Source organism: Brachyhypopomus gauderio, chromosome 1 (assembly GCF_052324685.1).
Source record: "Brachyhypopomus gauderio isolate BG-103 chromosome 1, BGAUD_0.2, whole genome shotgun sequence".
Lineage (NCBI taxonomy): Eukaryota > Metazoa > Chordata > Actinopteri > Gymnotiformes > Hypopomidae > Brachyhypopomus > Brachyhypopomus gauderio.
Genome location: NC_135211.1, coordinates 38,838,952 through 38,859,322, shown reverse-complemented (window position 1 = coordinate 38,859,322; position 20,371 = coordinate 38,838,952). Strand labels below are relative to the sequence as shown.

Below are 20,371 nucleotides of genomic sequence, written 5' to 3'. Positions count from 1 at the left end.
TCATTACCACACATAGCAACATAACATGGGAACCTCTGCTAAAACGTACAGAAGATAATATGCAAATACTAGACATACATGTCAGCAAAGCATACACCCCGATAAAAACAAAAATGCAGACAATGCAGTAAAAGATCAAAGAGTACAGAACACACCCCCCCCTTTTTTTCTTTCCACAAGAGGTTCAAGTTCAAGTTCAAAGTTTATTTGTATAGCGCTTTTAACAACTCAAGTTGTCGCAAAGCAGCTTTACAGGATTTACAAGGTTAACAATACTATGGGTCCAGAACCCTAATGAGCAAGCCAAAGGCGACAGTGGCGAGGAAAAACTCCCTATGATGGTGGGGAATAGGAAGAAACCTCGGGAGAACCAAGACTCAAAAGGGAACCCATCCTCCATTGGGCGGCCCGTTAACACACAAATACACAAGTCACACATAATTCACACAATCAGACTAGGTAAAAGGTAGAATTGAAAGTTCTGGGTTTTGATATAGTCACTGTAAATGTCTGTTGATGAATGCCAGGCTTTCATTCCGTGTCGGAGCAGTGATGCTGGTATTGTAGGCTCCGACTGCAGTGTTACTCCCCAGGTGAACCCCGGTATCAGCACATCCACCGGCAGCCAGACCATCCCCCAGGTGCCTGCAGGTGCCTGTATCCAATCGTCTTGGGTAGAGCCATGCAAGAAGATAGATAATACAGAGTGAGTGGACATGAATTTAAACCACCGTTGATTTAAATGTACGTAGCTCACGTGCCAGTGATCAGCATGTGGCTCCGGCAGACTAATCTATAGCAGCATAACTAAAGGGAGAGGTTCAGAGGTGACCACAGGCATGAGGGCTCACTGAGACATTGCTTTCCAGTCAAGTCATAGTCACAAATAGAGTGATGCCAAGACACAGCTGGATGACAGCATCAACATCTCAGATCACCAGAAATCTCAACGTCTGGGGGCCCCCAAGCCCCTACACCTTACAAGGGGAATTTTAGCTGAAGGCTTGACTAAACAGGTGAGTCTTAAGTCTAGATTTAAAGAGGTCCAAACAGGAACCAAACAATGAAACCAGTATATGAACAGTAACCAATCAAACATCACCTAATGTACCCCCCCCCGAGTGTGATATTCAAAAGTCCAGTCTATGAGTGTGGTGGGGGTTGGTCCACTTAGTCTCCAACCACCCTGAAGTGATCCTAGGAACTCCCCTAGGACGTAGTGAGTACTGTGTACCAGTCCAATCTGTATCATGGTCGTGTGAGTCAGGGTGTGGAGCTCTAAATTCTGAGTCAGTGCCAGAGTAGTCAGCACATGAATCTGGGGCCTCCTGAGTACAGGGCCACGTGTCATGGGCGTACTCCACCTGTGGGGCAGACATGTCACAGGGCTGATAGCTGTCCTCATCCCCGGAACTGTCTGTCAGATCTGTCGGACCTTCAGACGCCTGAGCAACTGTCGGTGTCTGCTGGCTGTGACGGCGCTGTGCCATCGACTCCCATGTGTGAAAGGGCTGAATATTGACAACATGAAACACTCCTGCATCTTCTCCTGTGTCCACTCTCGCCAATCTATAATTCACATTCGAGAGTTTATGAGATACACGGAATGGGCCAGCATATACAGGAGCTAATTTAGCAGTGAAATTAGCAAGTGCATCAGATTTGGGGTGTGTTTTCACCTTAACCAGGTCATTCACATAGAAGGACACCTCACGACGCTTTCGGTCATAATACTGCTTCCTCCGGACGTGGCTGGCTTCCAGAGTGGCATGAGCATGGTCGTGTGCCTCACGTATAGACGCCCTTATGTTTTCTGGGTATGGAACGGCTGGGTCATCTATTTCATCTGGGGAAGGCTGGGTGATTAGATCACGAGGGGTGTCCAGTTCACGGCCGTAGAGCAGCATTGATGGGCTGTGCCCTGTGCTTTCGTGAGGTGTTTCAGGATGTTTGTACGAAGTGTTTTCATCCTCACCTCCCTTTTCTTCTTTCGGCAATTCCCGTTTAGGGGTCGCCACAGCGGATCAAACTCCTCCATCTGGCCCTGTCCTGTGTGTCCTCCACTGACACACCAGCCACTCTCATATCCTCTACCACTGCATCCATAAACCTCCTCTTAGGTCTACCTCTCCTCCTCTTGCCTGGAAGTTCCATCCTCAAGACCCTCCTACCAATATACCTCTCCTCCCTCCTCTGTACATGTCCAAACCATCTCAATCTCGCTTCTCTAACTTTATCTCCAAAACATGCTACATGTGCTGATCCTCTAATAAACTCATTTCTGATCCTATCCTTCCTCGTCACTCCAAATGAGAATCTCAACATCTTCATCTCAGACACCTCCATCTCCCTCACCTGTCTCTTTGTCAGTGCCACTGTCTCCAGTCCATACAACATAGCAGGTCTCGCTACTGTCCTATAGATCTTTCCTTTCATTCTAGCCGACACCCTTCTATCACAGATCACCCCAGACACTTTATGCCATCCACACCACCCTGCCTGCACTCTCTTCTTTATCTCTCTTTCACTTCCTCCATTACTCTGTACCCTCAACCCTAAGTAGGTAAACTCATCAACCTTCACTAAATCAACTCCTTGTAACTGGACCTGTCCACCGTCTACCCTCTCATTCACAGACATGTACTCTGTTTTACTACTGCTCATTTGCATTCCCCTGCTCTCCAAAGCATATCTCCATCTTTCCAAGCTCACCTCCACCTGCTCCCTACTCTCACTACAGATCACAATGTCATCAGCAAACATTATAGTCCATAGTTCCTGCCTAACCTCGTCCGTCAGTCTGTCCATGACAATTGTGAACAGGAAGGGACTCAGGGCTGATCCCTGACGTAGTCCTACCCCCACTTTAAACCCGTCTGTCATTCCTACCGCACATCTCACTGCTGTCACACTGTTCTCATACATATCCGGCACCACCCTCACATACTTTTCTGCTACTCCTGACTTCCTCATACAATACTACAGCTCCTGTCTCGGAACTCTATCATAAGCTTTCTCTAAGTCAACAAACACACAATGTAACTCCTTCCCTATACTTCTCCATTAACACTCTCAAAGCAAACATAGCTTTTCATCTTCAACTCACCATTATAAATGAAGATGGCAGATTTGTAAATGGCATAGCCTATTATTATTGCATGTTCTTACATGGTGTTGTATATGTCAAGTTTATATCTTATACATTGTAGCTCGAACTGTAAGCATAGACGTACAGCAGATTTTGCCATTATTGCGAGACATTTATTTTGAAAGATGTAAATAAATATGACTTTGTAATAATTGATGTGAATGATGTTAATACACAAATGCGTCTATATTATTAGCCTAATTATTTAGCTGTTTGAGGAATGGGATTAACTCTGTGGTCAGTGGCGCAATTTTTTTCATTTTTTAAATTTATTTAATCCTTGTTTAACCAGGAAAAAGTCCCATTGAGCCACAATGGCTTTTCTTCCAGGGAGTCCTGGACAAGAGTGGCAGGCAACAAGTTAAAAGACACAGGACAAAACTGCTAAAGGACTAAAGACAAAAATCAAACTACAAAATCAAATAAAGAAATAAAATATGTAAAAGAAATTAAAACATGCAACATGCACTAAGGAAAACTAAAACAAGACAATTCTCATAAACAACTGACAATACATTTAGAGAACTAAACTCATGGACACCATATTTAAAAGCAATGGCAATGCTCTGTAAGAGTTGATTTTAAGAGGTTTTTAAAAATATTGACAGGAGGAAGTATCTCTAAATGCAATGTGTTCATTCCAGGCATATGCCGCATAGTGTAACGCAGGGATAGAGGCGGCCAGAGGCGGAGGTTGCACGATGTGTTCTTCATAATCCAAAACTGACAACCAAAACAACCAACAAAGGGCTCTAGCATAACCAAGGGCACCAGATTAGCAGGCTCTTAGCACACAACTGAAGTAGAGCGGGTCCAGTGATGAGCAGCTTTCTCGGATGAATGTGCAGCACAGGACAATGCGACCTGTGGGCTTAAAAAGGTGGAACACGTAATAAGACACAGGTGTTAGTAGTGCGGTGATTGAGACATAGGGAGTGGCTTGGGGTGCTATGGGGAGTGTGCAGTATGGGTGAGTGTGTGGGTGCACGCGCCCTCTGGTGGCGGCCCGGCCTCCTCACCCGACCTCCTCACCTCAGCTCAATAAACATGTCCAGGTCGGTTGGCAGATCTCGGAGGGCTAGCTCATCCTTAATACCCTCATCTAGCCCCTCGAGATAAGCTGCTGTAAGAGCTTGGGGCCCCCAACCGCTCTCGGCGGCCAAAGTACGGAACTCAACCGAGTACTCGGCCACCGTACTTTTGCCCTGGCGTAATCTCAGCAGCCTCGACCCCACTAGGCCACTGGATGCAGGGTGATGGAAAGTGCTCCTCATGGCTTGCGAGAACCGGTCAAAAGAGGAGCACACTTCTGGTTGGTTCTCCCAAACCGGCGTAGCTCAGGCCAATGCTTTGCCTGAAAGTAAGGTGAGGACGTAGGCCACCTTGGCTTTCTCGGTGGGAAACCGTGACGGTTGCTGTTCGAATATCAGGGAACATTGTAATAAAAACCCACGACATTCAGCAGGGTCGCCTGTGTAGCGTGCAGGCGAAGGGAGAGCAGGCTCATGGTTGGAAGGGCTGAAACAAGACGCTGAGTGAACGCTGGCGCGACTTGCTGCCGCTGCTCACACGAAAATTGCTAGTTTTATTAACGCTTAACTAAGTTGTGTCCAAAGTTTTTTCTCCTTATCTTTTAAATATTTTAAAGCAAGCCTACATTGTCTGCCTGGACTATTGCTGGATTATTGCTATTGCTATTCTAGAAGAAGTTTTACACCTATGTCAAACGCGACCCCGTGGTCTTTTAACTGCAATGCAAACTAGTAAGATCCACACCTGGTCAGCGTTTGTCTGGATTCTGCTGGTACTTACTCACAAACTTATTCACAAACCTGAAATGGTCTCGCTTCAGTATTCTGTTGCTGAGCTTCTCCGTTACCGATTCAGTCGGTTTGCTGCTCCATCGGATCTACTGCTACACCCGGACATAATCTTCACTCCTCGGCGGAGATACATCCACCGCGGGTCTCGTCGGAACGTTCTTGAAGACTCATCAAAGGCAATAAAATCTATCTGGTCCATCTCTCGCCGACCCCGACGCAACACAGGTCGGACTGCTGACCACAGGGTGCTAGCCTGCCTAGCCCGGTCGGCGAACACCCCAGCTACATCATTTCCCAACTCCACTGTCAACTTCGGTCTGCTTAACATCCGCTCACTCACGAACAAAGGACATCTCATCCGAGATCTCATCACGGACCGTAAGTTTGACTTTCTCTGTTTAACAGAAACCTGGCAAGTAACCAACAACTATACACAACTCAATGAATCGACTCCATCGGGGTTTGTTTACACCTGCAAACCACGTGACACCAGTCGAGGAGGTGGTATCGCGATAATTCACAGCGAGAAGTGGAAAGTCTCGCCAGTATCTGTCCCGACCTTCTCTTCGTTTGAATTGACAGTATGTAAACTGTCTGGATCTACCCCGACCATATTTACAGTCATCTATCGCCCACCAAAACCCAACAGTACATTTTTAAATGACTTCGCCACTCTACTCACACACCTGTCAACCCTGTCACCAAATAACATTGTGTTGGGTGACTTTAATATTCATATGGACAACATAAATAACCCTCTCACCAAAGATTTTATGTGCTGTCTTGAGGGTTTTGGGTTTCAGCAGTACACCGATGCTCCCACTCACTCTAAGGGTCACATTCTGGACTTAATTTGCTGCTCAGGTGTCTCTCCTCTCGACCTTACAACTGATGAACTCCCAATAACCGACCATTTCCTCCTCTCATTCAATGTCAGTCTTTCGATAAATGTCACCAAACTTCCCCGTCTCATTTCTTTCCGTAATATTAAGGACATTAATTTGGATTCTCTCTCCTCCAGTATTAACTCCATATCTGACACTCATCACCTAACCACCCCCGACGATCTTGTTGCTCACTATAATACTGGACTTCACTCTGTACTTGACTCACTAGCCCCACTAAAAACTAAGTCTGTAACTTTTACAAATTCAGCCCCTTGGTTTACACCCGAACTTCGGCTTATGAAGGCCAAAGGACGGAAACTAGAGCGGCTCTACAAGAAAACCGGACTTTCTGCTCATAAGGAAATGTATAAAAATCATATGTTACAATATAAGGAAAACATTATTCATACCAAAACAAATCATTATACTGATATAATCTGCTCTAATGAAGGAAATGCCAAGTCACTTTTCTCATTATATAAAAATATTACCCAAGCCCCGGACTCTATCCCATCTCACCTGTACTCTACTGATTTCTGTAACTCACTCATGTCATTCTTCACTGATAAAATCCGTACAATCCACCACTCTCTTAGTTTACAATCCATTCCCAGTTTTCTCCCTGACTTTTCTCCTCCTGCTCATCCTTGGTCTGCCTTTCATCTTCCTTCTGCCTCAGAAATCTCTGATATAATCCAGAAGCTGAAGCCATCCACCTGCAAACTAGACCCTCTCCCTTCAGTTCTAGTGAAAGCCTGTCAGTCTTCACTAGTCCCTATCATCACCAACATCACACACTCTTCCCTTACCACTGGGACTGTTCCTGCTCATCTTAAGACTGCTGTAATAACTCCGATTCTGAAAAAACTTGGCGCAGACCCCACTGATTTTAATAACCTACGGCCCATCTCTAATCTACCCTTCATATCAAAAATTCTCGAAAAGGTAGTAGCTTCGCAACTTCATAATCACTTAAAAAATAATAACCTCTATGAACTGTTCCAATCTGGATTTCGTCCACTACACAGCACGGAAACTGCCCTTATAAAAGTCACCAATGACCTCCTTATGGCGGCAGATTCAGGATTACTCTCCATCCTTATCCTCCTTGACTTAAGTGCAGCATTCGATACCATCTGCCACACCACCCTCCTAAACAGACTATCTTCCATTGGTATCACTCAAACTCCCCTAAACTGGTTTAAATCATATCTCTCTTGCCGCACTCAGTTCGTTCATATCAATACATTTACTTCTCAACCTTTCCCTGTTACTTCAGGTGTGCCCCAGGGTTCTGTTTTGGGGCCCCTTCTTTTCATTATCTACCTCCTTCCTCTTGGCCATATCTTTCGCAAGCACAACATTAGTTTCCATTGTTATGCTGATGACACCCAGCTCTATTTTTCCTGTAAACCCACTCCCACTCTCCCACTCTCCACCCTTACTGATTGTTTGACGGAAATAAAATCCTGGTTCACTGCAAATCTGCTAAAATTAAACAGTGATAAAACCGAGGTTCTACTTGTTGGCACTAAATCAACACTCTCTAAAATTAACAGTCCCTCCATTGACATTGATAATACATCTGTTTTCCCTTCCTCTCAGATAAAAAGCCTGGGTGTCATCCTCGACAACTCTTTATCGTTTAAATCACATATCAATAAAATTACCCAGTCCGCTTACTTTCATCTACGTAATATCAGTCGCCTTCGTCCTGCCCTCACACCACATACCTCTGCCATCCTTGTGCACAGCCTCGTCACTTCCCGCCTTGACTATTGCAATTCCCTGCTTTTTGGTCTTCCACACAAATCTCTCCATAAGCTTCAATTGGTTCAAAACTCAGCTGCCCGTATCATCACAAAAACCCCTTCATTCCACCATATCACACCTGTACTGTCTCAGCTCCACTGGCTCCCAATCAAGTTCCGTGTAGACTATAAAATTCTTCTACTCACTTTCAAAGCCATCCATAACCTTGCCCCACCCTATCTCTCTAATCTTCTCACTGTCGCTATTCCATCTCGCACTCTCAGATCTTCCTCCTCTGTTCACCTGACTGTCCCCTCTGCCCGTCTCACCACCATGGGGAGTAGAGCTTTTAGTCGCTCTGCTCCCCGGCTTTGGAATTCGCTGCCACCTGACATAAGGAACATAAACTCACTTCTACAGTTCAGATCCTCATTAAAGACTCACCTGTACAAGATTGCTTTTAATGTTTAACTGATCCATGTTTTACTGTGTCATATTTTATTGTTTCTCTTACTTGTATTTTATGTATGAGTTTATTTTATGTTTTGCTGTTGTAATTGTAAAGTGTCCTTGAGTGTTAGAAAGGCGCTATTAAATAAAATGTATTATTATTATTATTATGGTGAATAGGCGTGGCTGAGGGCACGTACGTAGAGTTGGTACATACATTCAACGTACCAACTTTAACCTCCACCTTCCTGCTCTGCCTCCTCTCCTTCATCTTCAGAACCCTCTTCCCCCCTCTCCTCCTCCTCCTTGTCCCAACAGTAGTCCAATTTCCACTAATGCCCTGTTGGACAACAGCACCAGTGGCGGTCGTTGTTAACCCGGGTCTCGACTGATCCGGTATGGAATTTCTATTTTTGATCCGCATCATTTGATTTGGCGCAGTTTTTACACCGGATGCCCTTCCTGGCGCAACCCTCCCTATTTATCCGGGCTTGGGACCGGCACTAAAATACACTGGTGTGTGCACCCTAGTGGCTAGGTTCTGTGTCCTTGCCTAAAACCAAGAAAAAAAAAATGTAGACAGATAGCCCAGAGATAGGACGATAATTGTCCAAATTAGTTAGTAGGGTCACCACCCTTTAACAGTGGGAGGACAAGGGCAGATCTCCAGGAATTCTGAATAGAGCCGATGATCAAACTGAGATTTAAAATAGCAGAAACGGGGTCAGCTATCAATCTTGCAGCTAATTTAGGAAAATATGGCTCAATATGATCTGACCCAGCAAATCTCCATTTCTGTAGCGAGGATGCGTGCGCATTTTTTCTGGTGGCGCTGCTCCTGAAACGCCTGACTGGAAATTGTTTAGCAAAAGATAGAAATTCAATTTTCGACTTGCTAATATTAAACACAAACAAGTTGGGTGAAAGAGTGTTACTTCTCAATGTGAACATTAATATTCACCATACAATGTACCGTGGTGACACAAAGAGAACTATGCGGCTCAAATCTTTAAAATAATCTAGCTAATACCATGTTTTCATCTGCATTCATGTCAAAACACCTCTACACTCTTCTGTTCTCCATCTAAAAATACCCAAATGAGATGGTATTGTACAATTCATCAAATCAACAGATCAGGTATGCGCTTTAACATTAAATAAACATAGCTATAAAAATATAGGTCTTCAACGATGAAGATTAAGAATGCTAATAATGCAGCTCAATTCTGTAAATATCAAACCACAGAATGGATCACAAAGGTATTTTTCTGATAGGTGTGGGACAAGTGATTGTATGCATCTCTCTCTGTCTCTCTCTCTGCTGTGTTTGTGTGTGTGTGTGTGTGTGTGTGTGTGTGTGTGTGTGTGCGCGTTGTAACGCTTTGGTGGTGGCTATATCCGTATCCACTCCAACCCGGATAGAACAGAGTCTTGTAATTGAGTTCAGGGGATGAGTCGTGGACGAGGGAGGAGGCCAGAAACAAACGAGGCAGTCGTGTTTACTACAAGAAGCCTAGTTTATTTGGCACAGTCTGGGCTCCAGCTCTACGGGACCATCCATACATGAACGAAAATCACCGTTACAAGCTCTCTTGCGTTACTCAACGAAAACAACATAAATGAGCAAGGGCCAAGCAGTCTGTCGGTGAGTCGTACCAAGGGAAAAACTAACTAACTCTCTCTGCGTACTGATGCAGGCGCACTCGCTGTTTCTTAAAGAGACAGTGTACAGTTCTGACTGTTACATATTTCCCCCAGGCCATTTAAAGGCTGTCCCCAGCCGTCGCCCTAGGAGCAGGTCACGTCATTACCACACATAGCAACATAACATGGGAACCTCTGCTAAAACGTACAGAAGATAATATGCAAATACTAGACATACATGTCAGCAAAGCATACACCCCGATAAAAACAAAAATGCAGACAATGCAGTAAAAGATCAAAGAGTACAGAACACACCCCCCCTTTTTTTCTTTCCACAAGAGGTTCAAGTTCAAGTTCAAAGTTTATTTGTATAGCGCTTTTAACAACTCAAGTTGTCGCAAAGCAGCTTTACAGGATTTACAAGGTTAACAATACTATGGGTCCAGAACCCTAATGAGCAAGCCAAAGGCGACAGTGGCGAGGAAAAACTCCCTATGATGGTGGGGAATAGGAAGAAACCTCAGGAGAACCAAGACTCAAAAGGGAACCCATCCTCCATTGGGCGGCCCGTTAACACACAAATACACAAGTCACACATAATTCACACAATCAGACTAGGTAAAAGGTAGAATTGAAAGTTCTGGGTTTTGATATTGTCACTGTAAATGTCTGTTGATGAATGCCAGGCTTTCATTCCGTGTCGGAGCAGTGATGCTGGTATTGTAGGCTCCGACTGCAGTGTTACTCCCCAGGTGAACCCCGGTATCAGCACATCCACTGGCAGCCAGACCATCCCCCAGGTGCCTGCAGGTGCCTGTATCCAATCGTCTTGGGTAGAGCCATGCAAGAAGATAGATAATACAGAGTGAGTGGACATGAATTTAAACCACCGTTGATTTAAATGTACGTAGCTCACGTGCCAGTGATCAGCATGTGGCTCCGGCAGACTAATCTATAGCAGCATAACTAAAGGGAGAGGTTCAGAGGTGACCACAGGCATGAGGGCTCACTGAGACATTGCTTTCCAGTCAAGTCATAGTCACAAATAGAGTGATGCCAAGACACAGCTGGATGACAGCATCAACATCTCAGATCACCAGAAATCTCAACGTCTGGGGGCCCCCAAGCCCCTACACCTTACAAGGGGAATTTTAGCTGAAGGCTTGACTAAACAGGTGAGTCTTAAGTCTAGATTTAAAGAGGTCCAAACAGGAACCAAACAATGAAACCAGTATATGAACAGTAACCAATCAAACATCACCTAATGTACCCCCCCCCCCCGAGTGTGATATTCAAAAGTCCAGTCTATGAGTGTGGTGGGGGTTGTCCACTTAGTCTCCGACCACCCTGAAGTGATCCTAGGACGTAGTGAGTACTGTGTACCAGTCCAATCTGTATCATAGTCGTGTGAGTCAGGGTGTGGAGCTCTAAATTCTGAGTCAGTGCCAGAGTAGTCAGCACATGAATCTGGGGCCTCCTGAGTACAGGGCCACGTGTCATGGGCGTACTCCACCTGTGGGGCAGACATGTCACAGGGCTGATAGCTGTCCTCATCCCCGGAACTGTCTGTCAGATCTGTCGGACCTTCAGACGCCTGAGCAACTGTCGGTGTCTGCTGGCTGTGACGGCGCTGTGCCATCGACTCCCATGTGTGAAAGGGCTGAATATTGACAACATGAAACACTCCTGCATCTTCTCCTGTGTCCACTCTCGCCAATCTATAATTTCACATTCGAGAGTTTATGAGATACACGGAATGGGCCAGCATATACAGGAGCTAATTTAGCAGTGAAATTAGCAAGTGCATCAGATTTGGGGTGTGTTTTCACCTTAACCAGGTCATTCACATAGAAGGACACCTCACGACGCTTTCGGTCATAATACTGCTTCCTCCGGACGTGGCTGGCTTCCAGAGTGGCATGAGCATGGTCGTGTGCCTCACGTATAGACGCCCTTATGTTTTCTGGGTATGGAACGGCTGGGTCATCTATTTCATCTGGGGAAGGCTGGGTGATTAGGTCACGAGGGGTGTCCAGTTCACGGCCGTAGAGCAGCATTGATGGGCTGTGCCCTGTGCTTTCGTGAGGTGTTTCAGGATGTTTGTAGGAAGTGTTTTCATCCTCACCTCCCTTTTCTTCTTTCGGCAATTCCCGTTTAGGGGTCGCCACAGCGGATCAAACTCCTCCATCTGGCCCTGTCCTGTGTGTCCTCCACTGACACACCAGCCACTCTCATATCCTCTACCACTGCATCCATAAACCTCCTCTTAGGTCTACCTCTCCTCCTCTTGCCTGGAAGTTCCATCCTCAAGACCCTCCTACCAATATACCTCTCCTCCCTCCTCTGTACATGTCCAAACCATCTCAATCTCGCTTCTCTAACTTTATCTCCAAAACATGCTACATGTGCTGATCCTCTAATAAACTCATTTCTGATCCTATCCTTCCTCGTCACTCCAAATTTTATGTCCTCGGGCTGCGTTACTGGTGCAGAACTAGACAGCTAGTGAACAGTTTAAGAGAAGACAAGTTGGAGTGTATTTTGTCCTTTTATTTTCTTCTTTTACACTTTACTCGCTCACTCGCACTTGCAATTTCACTTTCACTGTAAAACTGTAGATAAGATATGAAATAAACATACGTGAATCATAAAACAAATCCACAACACAATCAAGACGATCTATTTTCTGTCTACACAAAACGAGACCCAGCTTAGCTAGGTAGATCTGACTAGCCAACACTGCGGGTAAGTAAACATTATCTCTCGAGCGAAATAAGTCGAAATAAACAACCAAATATCCATATAATTTTGCTAACTAACATATAAGGATTACTTACAGACAAATAATGTCCAAGGCGCAAGTGTGAAAATACACGGAGGCAGGAGAGCTGAAATTCGTGGCCGTTCAGAATTTACACCAATAGAAAAACTAGTCGGGAATTGCGCAGGACGTAGTTTTCTGCTGAAGGCGCAAAACCGCGTAAAAGTCCACTAGGAGGCGGTATTCACCATACAATTTACATGTACCATACTAAGCTACGGCATGAGATGAGGTCGAAGGCAGAACACTCCCCGCTTGGCATATAGCTAATATGCCACTACAAACTTTTACTTAAACACAAAGTACACTTAAAGTTAAAAGGAAATGGTCTTCTAGCTTTCGTTAGAAAGCAGAACGACAATCTCTGAGATGGTTCTCAGAAGTACTTTTACAGTTCCATCTCTCACAATCTTCACTTCCACCTTCCGGATCCTCTTGTCCCCGCTCGGCAGCGTGTTGATTACTACTCCCACAGGCCATTCATTCCTGTGGGCTTGACTGTCCTTGAGCAAGACGACGTCACCGGTCTTGACGCTTGGCCTTTCTTCCGTCCACTTTCGGCGGCCCTGCAGCGTGGATAAGTAGTCTCTCCTCCATCTCTTCCAGAAGGTGTTAGCGAGGCACTGGACGTGCTTCCACTGCTTCCCATGTAACTCAGCCATCTGGAAGTTTCCAGAGGGCGCAGAGACTGAACTCATCTTCTGGGTCAGGAGCATTGCTGGGGTAAGGACAGTCGGCTCGTCCGGGTCGGAGGACACAGACACCAAGGGTCTCGCATTCATTATAGCCATAACTTCGGCCATAAGAGTGCTCAACACCTCGTGTGTGAGGCGAGTGTGTCTGGTTTGGAGCAGCATGGCATCCAGGATGCGCCGGGCGATGCCGATAAGTCTTTCCCAAGCCCCCCCCCCCCCCCCCCCCCCCCCCCCCCATGTGCGAAGAATGGGTTAAAGACCCATGAACACCCCCTGCTCTGGAGGTAAGTTGTAACTTTTGACTCTTCCATGTCGATGCCCAGCTCCTTACGGGCACCAACAAAGTTAGTCCCTCTGTCGGAGCGTAGAAGCTTGGCCGGGCCACGAATGGCGAAAAATCTTCTCAGGGCATTGATGAAGCTGTCGGTGGTCATGGACTCTATGAGCTCGAAGTGGACAGCCCTGGTAGCCAGGCATGTGAATATCACTGCCCAATGCTTACTGTCTGCACTTCCTCCTCGTGTCCTACGAGTCATAATGGCCCATGTCCCGAAGACATCAAGGCCTACGTGGGTGAAGGGAGGCTCTGGAGTGAGCCTGTCGGGAGGCAGGTCGGCCATCTTCTGTTCTTGCAGGCGCCCGCGCAGCTTGCGGCAGCTCACGCATTTGTAGATAACGGAAGACACCAGACGTTTACCTCCGACAATCCAGTATCCAGCTGCTCTCACGGCACCCTCTGTTATCAGACGCCCCTGGTGTACTACTTGTTTGTGGTAGTACCTCACCAACAGTGTAGCGATGTGGTGAGTATGTGGAATGATCAGAGGGTGTTTCTCTTCCCTTGGCAGGTCCGGGGTGAATGAGATGCGACCTCCGACCCGCAGCAGGCCACTCTCATCGGCCACTAGATTGAGCTTCTTGAGTGGACTCCGCTTGGGAAGTGCTTTGCCCTCTCTGAGGCATTCTAGTTCAGTTTTGTAGGCATCATGCTGGACAGCACGGATGATGACACTCTCTGCCTGGAACAGCTCACCTGTGGTGAGTGCATCTTTGAAAGTGCCCCACCTGTTGCCCACCGAGCTGGCTGGACTGCCTTTGAAGGATGCAACAACATGGATTAGCCTGGCTATAGCTTTGCAGAGGTTCCTCCAGTTAGAGAATCTTTCAAAGCGCTGAGAGCCCAGACAAGCATCCAGGGCTCTGGTAGCCAGAACCACGACCTCGGGCCGGATCTCTGCATCTGCTTCGGGTTCCACGAGGGTGAAGACGTTGGGTTCTGGAGACTCCTCTGTGTACTCACCTGTGAGGAAGCTGGGACCGGAGAGCCAACTGCTTTGCCATAGCTCTGCTGCCTGCATGAACCTTGTAGCATGGTCCGCAGGGTTCAGGTCCGTAGGGGTGTAGGACCACTGATCTGGATGGGTGGATTGCCTGATGCGTGTCACCCGGTTGGCTACGTAGACATAGAATCTTCTTGACGAGTTATAGATGTAGCCGAGCACAATTCTACTGTCTGTGAAAAACCTTACGGCATCCACATTGATGTCCATCTCGTCTCTGATAAGCTCGTACATCTGGACAGCTAGAACGGCTGCACAGAGCTCGAGGCGGGGGATGGTATGAGCAGGACGGGGGGCCAGCCTGGACTTTCCCATGATGAAGCCCACGTGTGGTTTGCCATCTGCGGTGATTGCCCTCAGGTAGGCGACGGCGCCTATGGCTACTGTGGAGGCATCCGAGAAGATGCAGAGTTCTCGCCTCTGAGTTGAAGTCGGTAGCACAGGGGTATAGCACCTATTTATGTGCAGGTCTTCCAGAGCTTTTAGTGAGTCCTTCCATGTGTTCCATTTGGTCTCTTTCTCCGGGTCGAGTGGGGTGTCCCAACCCTGCTCTGTTGACAGTTCTCTCACTAATGCTTTTCCTTGCATTACAACTGGAGCGACGAACCCTAGAGGGTCGTATAGGCTGTTGACCGTGGACAAGATACCTCTTCGGCTTCTCTGACTGAGACACTAAGAAGGTAAAGCTGTCTGTTTCCAAGTTCCAGGATAGGCCCAGGCTTCTCTGGAGGGGGAAAGGATCAACGCCAAGTTCCAGGTCCTTCAGGTCCTTGGAACGATCTTGTTCAGGTAAGGCTTCCATTACCTGTTCACTATTAGATGCTACCTTGTGCAGCCTTATGTTCGATTCTGCGAGCATTTCTTTACTTCTTATGATGAGGTCTGTCGCTTGTTCGGGTGTGGAGACAGAGGTCAGCCCGTCATCGACATAGAACTGGCGTTCCACGAAGTGTCTTGCATCTGAGCCGTAATCTGCTTCGCCTCTCTCGGCGGCACGCCTCATACAATATATGGCGATGGCTGGGGAAGGAGTATTCCCAAAGACGTGGATTTTCATCCGATACTCCACCATGTTCTTGTTTAAATCGTTATCCTCATACCAGAGGTAGCGGAGGTAGTCTCTGTGATCGCTTCTGACCACAAAGCAGTAAAACATTTGTTGCACATCTGCTGTAATGGCGATTGGCTCTTTTCTGAATCTAAGGAGCATCCCTAGCAGCGTGTTGTTCAGATCAGGGCCGCTGAGGAGTACATTATTCAGGCTGGTGCCTTCGAATTCGGCGCTCGAGTCGAACACTACTCTAATCTGACCCGGCTTCTTCGGGTGGTACACACCGAACGTGGGCAGGTACCAGTGTTCTTTACCTGGCTCCAGGGGTGGTGCACGCTCGGCTTGGTCGTTGTCCAGCATTCTCTGCATGAACTCGGTGTAGTGGTTTTTCATTTCTGGCCTTTTCTCCAGAGTCTTCTTGAGTGAGGTTAGACGCTTCACTGCTTGTTCCCGGTTGCTGGGAAGAATTCGTCATGGCGACCGGAACGGCAGAGGTGCTACCCAGCTGTGGTCGTCATCCTGGTAGACCTCTTTGTCCATGATGGTCAGGAACGATTTGTCGTCCATAGACAGCGCTGGTTTGTTGTCATCTCTTGAGCTCTCGAAGACGGAGTGCCCCAGCCCATCTGTGCTCGTTACTCGGTCCGGGTCATTTTGCTGGGTGGAGGAGAGGCATTGGTGGCGGTGTGGCTTGCCGCTGTAATCCTCCTTCACCTGGATGTTGTTCGGACAGGGACGGAGAAAAGTTGCACGGCCGTTGGGCAGCACACTTGCCTTGTACACGTTGGCTTCGGCTGATTTGTGGACAGCCTCCAGGCAGGCCTCGCCCACTATGACCCAGCCTAGATCGAGCCGTTGCGCGTAAGGAGAGTTGTGTGGCCTGTTGATCTGCTCCCGTACCTTGTGGACTCTCAGGATGTCTCTTCCTAAGAGCAGGAGGATGGGTGCGTTGGGGTCCACAGCAGGAATCTTGTGTGCGACTGGCTGGAGGTATGGGTGGTTGTATGCCACATCTGGTGACGGAATTTCTGATCTGTCATCCGGCACCATGTCACACTCGATCAGCGTGCGGAGTGGGAGATGCAGTTTTCCATCCATGGACTCGAGCACGAAGTTGTAGGCTCGCCTGCCAGAGGTCTTTAAAGTCCCCGAGCAGGTTTTCAGCATGTATGGTGCTGGGCTGGCTTTGACACCGAAGAGGTTGAAGAACTCTGCTTTTGCGAGAGACTTGTTACTCTGTTCGTCCAGCACTGCATACATCTTGATTGCTTTTTCTTTTTTGCCTGCAGGAAAGGCTTTGATCGGGCAGATCTTGGCACACGAGCGTGGGCTATCTGTATTACCGCAAACCTCATTGCAGTAACTGGAGATGGCTGCCGGTATGTCCTCAGTTGGCTCCCCTCTTTCCTCCTTGTCTGCGTTGGTGCTCTCTGCAGGTAGAGGCGGGCCAGGGTGGAGAGCTGCTATGTGTCTTTCACTATTGCACTCAATGCATTTGATGGGCGCTTTGCAGTCTTTTGCAATGTGCTCCGTTGACCCACAGCACTTGTAGCATATGTGGTTGTCTTTCAGGTATGCCCTACGTTCGTCAATAGTCTTTATTCTGAAAGCCCTACACTTTTTGAGTGGGTGTGGCTTTTTGTGTAGAGGACACTCACGATCGGGTTCGGTGGTTTTCTTCTCTGTGGCGTGGCCATCACTGTATTTGGATGTAGCATCCGTCTTGTACACGGCGACTGTAGCTTTCTGGCTGTGCTTTGTGACCTTGTCGGGTTTGGACAGCGTGGAGGTGGTGAAGGCAAAGCTGGGGTCATTCCGGACCTTGGCCTGTTGGCGGACGAACTCTGAGAAAAGCGGGAATGGAGGGAAAGCTACCCCGTGATCTTCCTTGAACCTGGATCCCTTGGTGATCCATTTCTCTTGGAGCCTATGGGGCAACTTTTCCACAATGGGGTTTACCCCCCGGGCCGTGTCTAGGAAAGCAAGGCCGGGGAGGAATCCATCTGCCTTCGCGCATTCTAGTTCGAGCAGGATATCGCCCAATTCCCTGAACTTGGCGTTGTCTTTGTTGGTTAGCTTAGGAAAATCTTCAAGCTTTTTTAACAATGCGTATTCGATGACCTCTGGTGTGCCGTAACAGTCCTCCAGGCGTCGCCACGCCATGCTGAGGCCGGTGCTGGGATTGAGGACGTGCACTGAGCGGATCATCTTTGCATGTTCAGCTGATTCGGCACCAAGCCATTTGACTAACAAGTCCAACTCCTCTCTATAGGAGAGGTTTAGATCTTGAGTAGCGGTTACAAAGGATGCTTTCCATGACCAGTAGTGTTCGGGGCGGTCATCGAACTTGAGAAGGCCGGAGCTGACGAGCTCTCGCCGCATGAGATACCTGGCAAGATCTTGAGCTTGTTGAGGCTCGCGTGTGGTCACTCCCTGGGGGTTGGTGGGCATCTGTAGGTTGTCAGGATATGCTCTGAGTGGGGGCCTTACGTTGGATTCCTCACGTTTGATGTTGGTGATATTCTGCATCGGATGCTGGCGAACGGCTGGTCCGGACGTGCATCTTGGCGTCTGAGTGTTCTTTGGGGCTCCACTGGTTCCTGTTTCAGTGGCTGCGGTTGACTGTGGAACAGCTCTGCATGTTGCTGGACATAGTTACCGGCTCGTTCGGCTGCATTGAGGGGCTGTTCTGGAACGCATGGCCCGTGCCGCTTCTCCCCGCTTTCAATTTCCTCTTCCTCCTCGTAGGCCGCTGCTTCGGCCTCGCAGGCAGCAGCGTTCTTCTGGCAGCTGAGGAGGTGGAGATTGGCTTCGAGTTCAGCTTTTTGTCTCATTATGCTGGCTTCTTTTTCAGCAAACTCTAGTTGTGCCTGTGCAGCTTTTAGTTTGGCGCGTGCTCTGGCAGCGGCTGTTAATGTTGACCTCTTGCTGGAGCAGCATGAAGGATGATGGGATGTTTGTGACCGGGCATCTGGTGTTTGAAATGGCCCTAAAGCATCTCTATCGAGTGTCGCTTCGACGGCATTCTGTTTTGGGCTGTTTGAGCGTTCACTCATGATTCCTTACTTGGGCCTGCTGCGCTGTTGTCTTTTTACTTTTCTGTCCTCGGGCTGTGTTACTGGTGCAGAACTAGACAGCTAGCGAACAGTTTAAGAGAAGACAAGTTGGAGTGTATTTTGTCCTTTTATTTTCTTCTTTTACACTTCTTTACTCGCTCACTCGCACTTGCAATTTCACTTTCACTGTAAAACTGTAGATAAGATATGAAATAAACATACGTGAATCATAAAACAAATCCACAACACAATCAAGACGATCTATTTTCTGTCTACACAAAACGAGACCCAGCTTAGCTAGGTAGATCTGACTAGCCAACACTGCGGGTAAGTAAACATTATCTCTCGAGCGAAATAAGTCGAAATAAACAACCAAATATCCATATAATTTTGCTAACTAACATATAAGGATTACTTACAGACAAATAATGTCCAAGGCGCAAGTGTGAAAATACACGGAGGCAGGAGAGCTGAAATCCGTGGCCGTTCAAAATTTACACCAACAGAAAAACTAGTCTGGAATTGCGCGGGACGTAGTTTTCTGCTGAAGGCGCAAAACCGCGTAAAAGTCCACTAGGAGGCGGTATTCATCATACAATTTACATGTACCATACTAAGCTACGGCATGAGATGAGGTCGAAGGCAGAACACCAAATGAGAATCTCAACATCTTCATCTCAGACACCTCCATCTCCCTCACCTGTCTCTTTGTCAGTGCCACTGTCTCCAGTCCATACAACATAGCAGGTCTCGCTACTGTCCTATAGATCTTTCCTTTCATTCTAGCCGACACCCTTCTATCACAGATCACCCCAGACACTTTATGCCATCCACACCACCCTGCCTGCACTCTCTTCTTTATCTCTCTTTCACTTCCTCCATTACTCTGTACCCTCAACCCTAAGTAGGTAAACTCATCAACCTTCACTAAATCAACTCCTTGTAACTGGACCTGTCCACCGTCTACCCTCTCATTCACAGACATGTACTCTGTTTTACTACTGCTCACTTTCATTCCCCTGCTCTCCAAAGCATATGTCCATCTTTCCAAGCTCACCTCCACCTGCTCCCTACTCTCACTACAGATCACAATGTCATCAGCAAACATTATAGTCCATAGTTCCTGCCTAACCTCATCCGTCAGTCTGTCCATGACAATTGCGAACAGGAAGGGACTCAGGGCTGATCCCTGACGTAGTCCTACCCCCACTTTAAACCCGTCTGTCATTCCTACCGCACATCTCACTGCTGTCACACTGTTCTCATACATATCCGGCACTACCCTCACATACTTTTCTGCTACTCCTGACTTCCTCATACAATACTACAGCTCCTGTCTCGGTACTCTATCATAAGCTTTCCCTAAGTCAACAAACACACAATGTAACTCCTTCCCTATACTTCTCCATTAACACTCTCAAAGCAAACATAGCTTTTCATCTTCAACTCACCATTATAAATGAAGATGGCAGATTTGTAAATGACATAGCCTATTATTATTGCATGTTCTTACATGGTGTTGTATATGTCAAGTTTATATCTTATACATTGTAGCTCGAACTGTAAGCATAGACGTACAGCAGATTTTGCCATTATTGCGAGACATTTATTTTGAAAGATGTAAATAAATATGACTTTGTAATAATTGATGTGAATGATGTTAATACACAAATGCGTCTATATTATTAGCCTAATTATTTAGCT

General features: G+C 47.2%; 2 protein-coding genes across 2 annotated transcripts in view; one reads left to right on the top strand and one right to left on the bottom strand.

Moving 5' to 3' along the window:
- Positions 1–20,371, top strand: part of LOC143519754 (beta-1,4-galactosyltransferase 1-like) — a 70,812-nt gene that overhangs the window by 35,581 nt on the left and 14,860 nt on the right. The window lies entirely within an intron of this gene.
- On the bottom strand, positions 16,077–19,149 carry LOC143519746 (uncharacterized). The gene is made up of 2 exons (XM_077013499.1): positions 19,087–19,149; positions 16,077–18,861 (listed from the first exon to the last, which is right to left on the bottom strand). The coding sequence occupies exon 2, from the start codon at positions 18,138–18,140 to the stop codon at positions 16,083–16,085; it is 2,058 nt and encodes a 685-aa protein (XP_076869614.1). The 5' UTR covers positions 18,141–18,861; positions 19,087–19,149; the 3' UTR covers positions 16,077–16,082.

Excerpts from the sequence above, each read along its gene's own strand:
- LOC143519746 (XM_077013499.1), bottom strand. The coding sequence starts at position 18,140 with ATGCAGAATATCACCAACATCAAACGTGAGGAATCCAACGTAAGGCCC.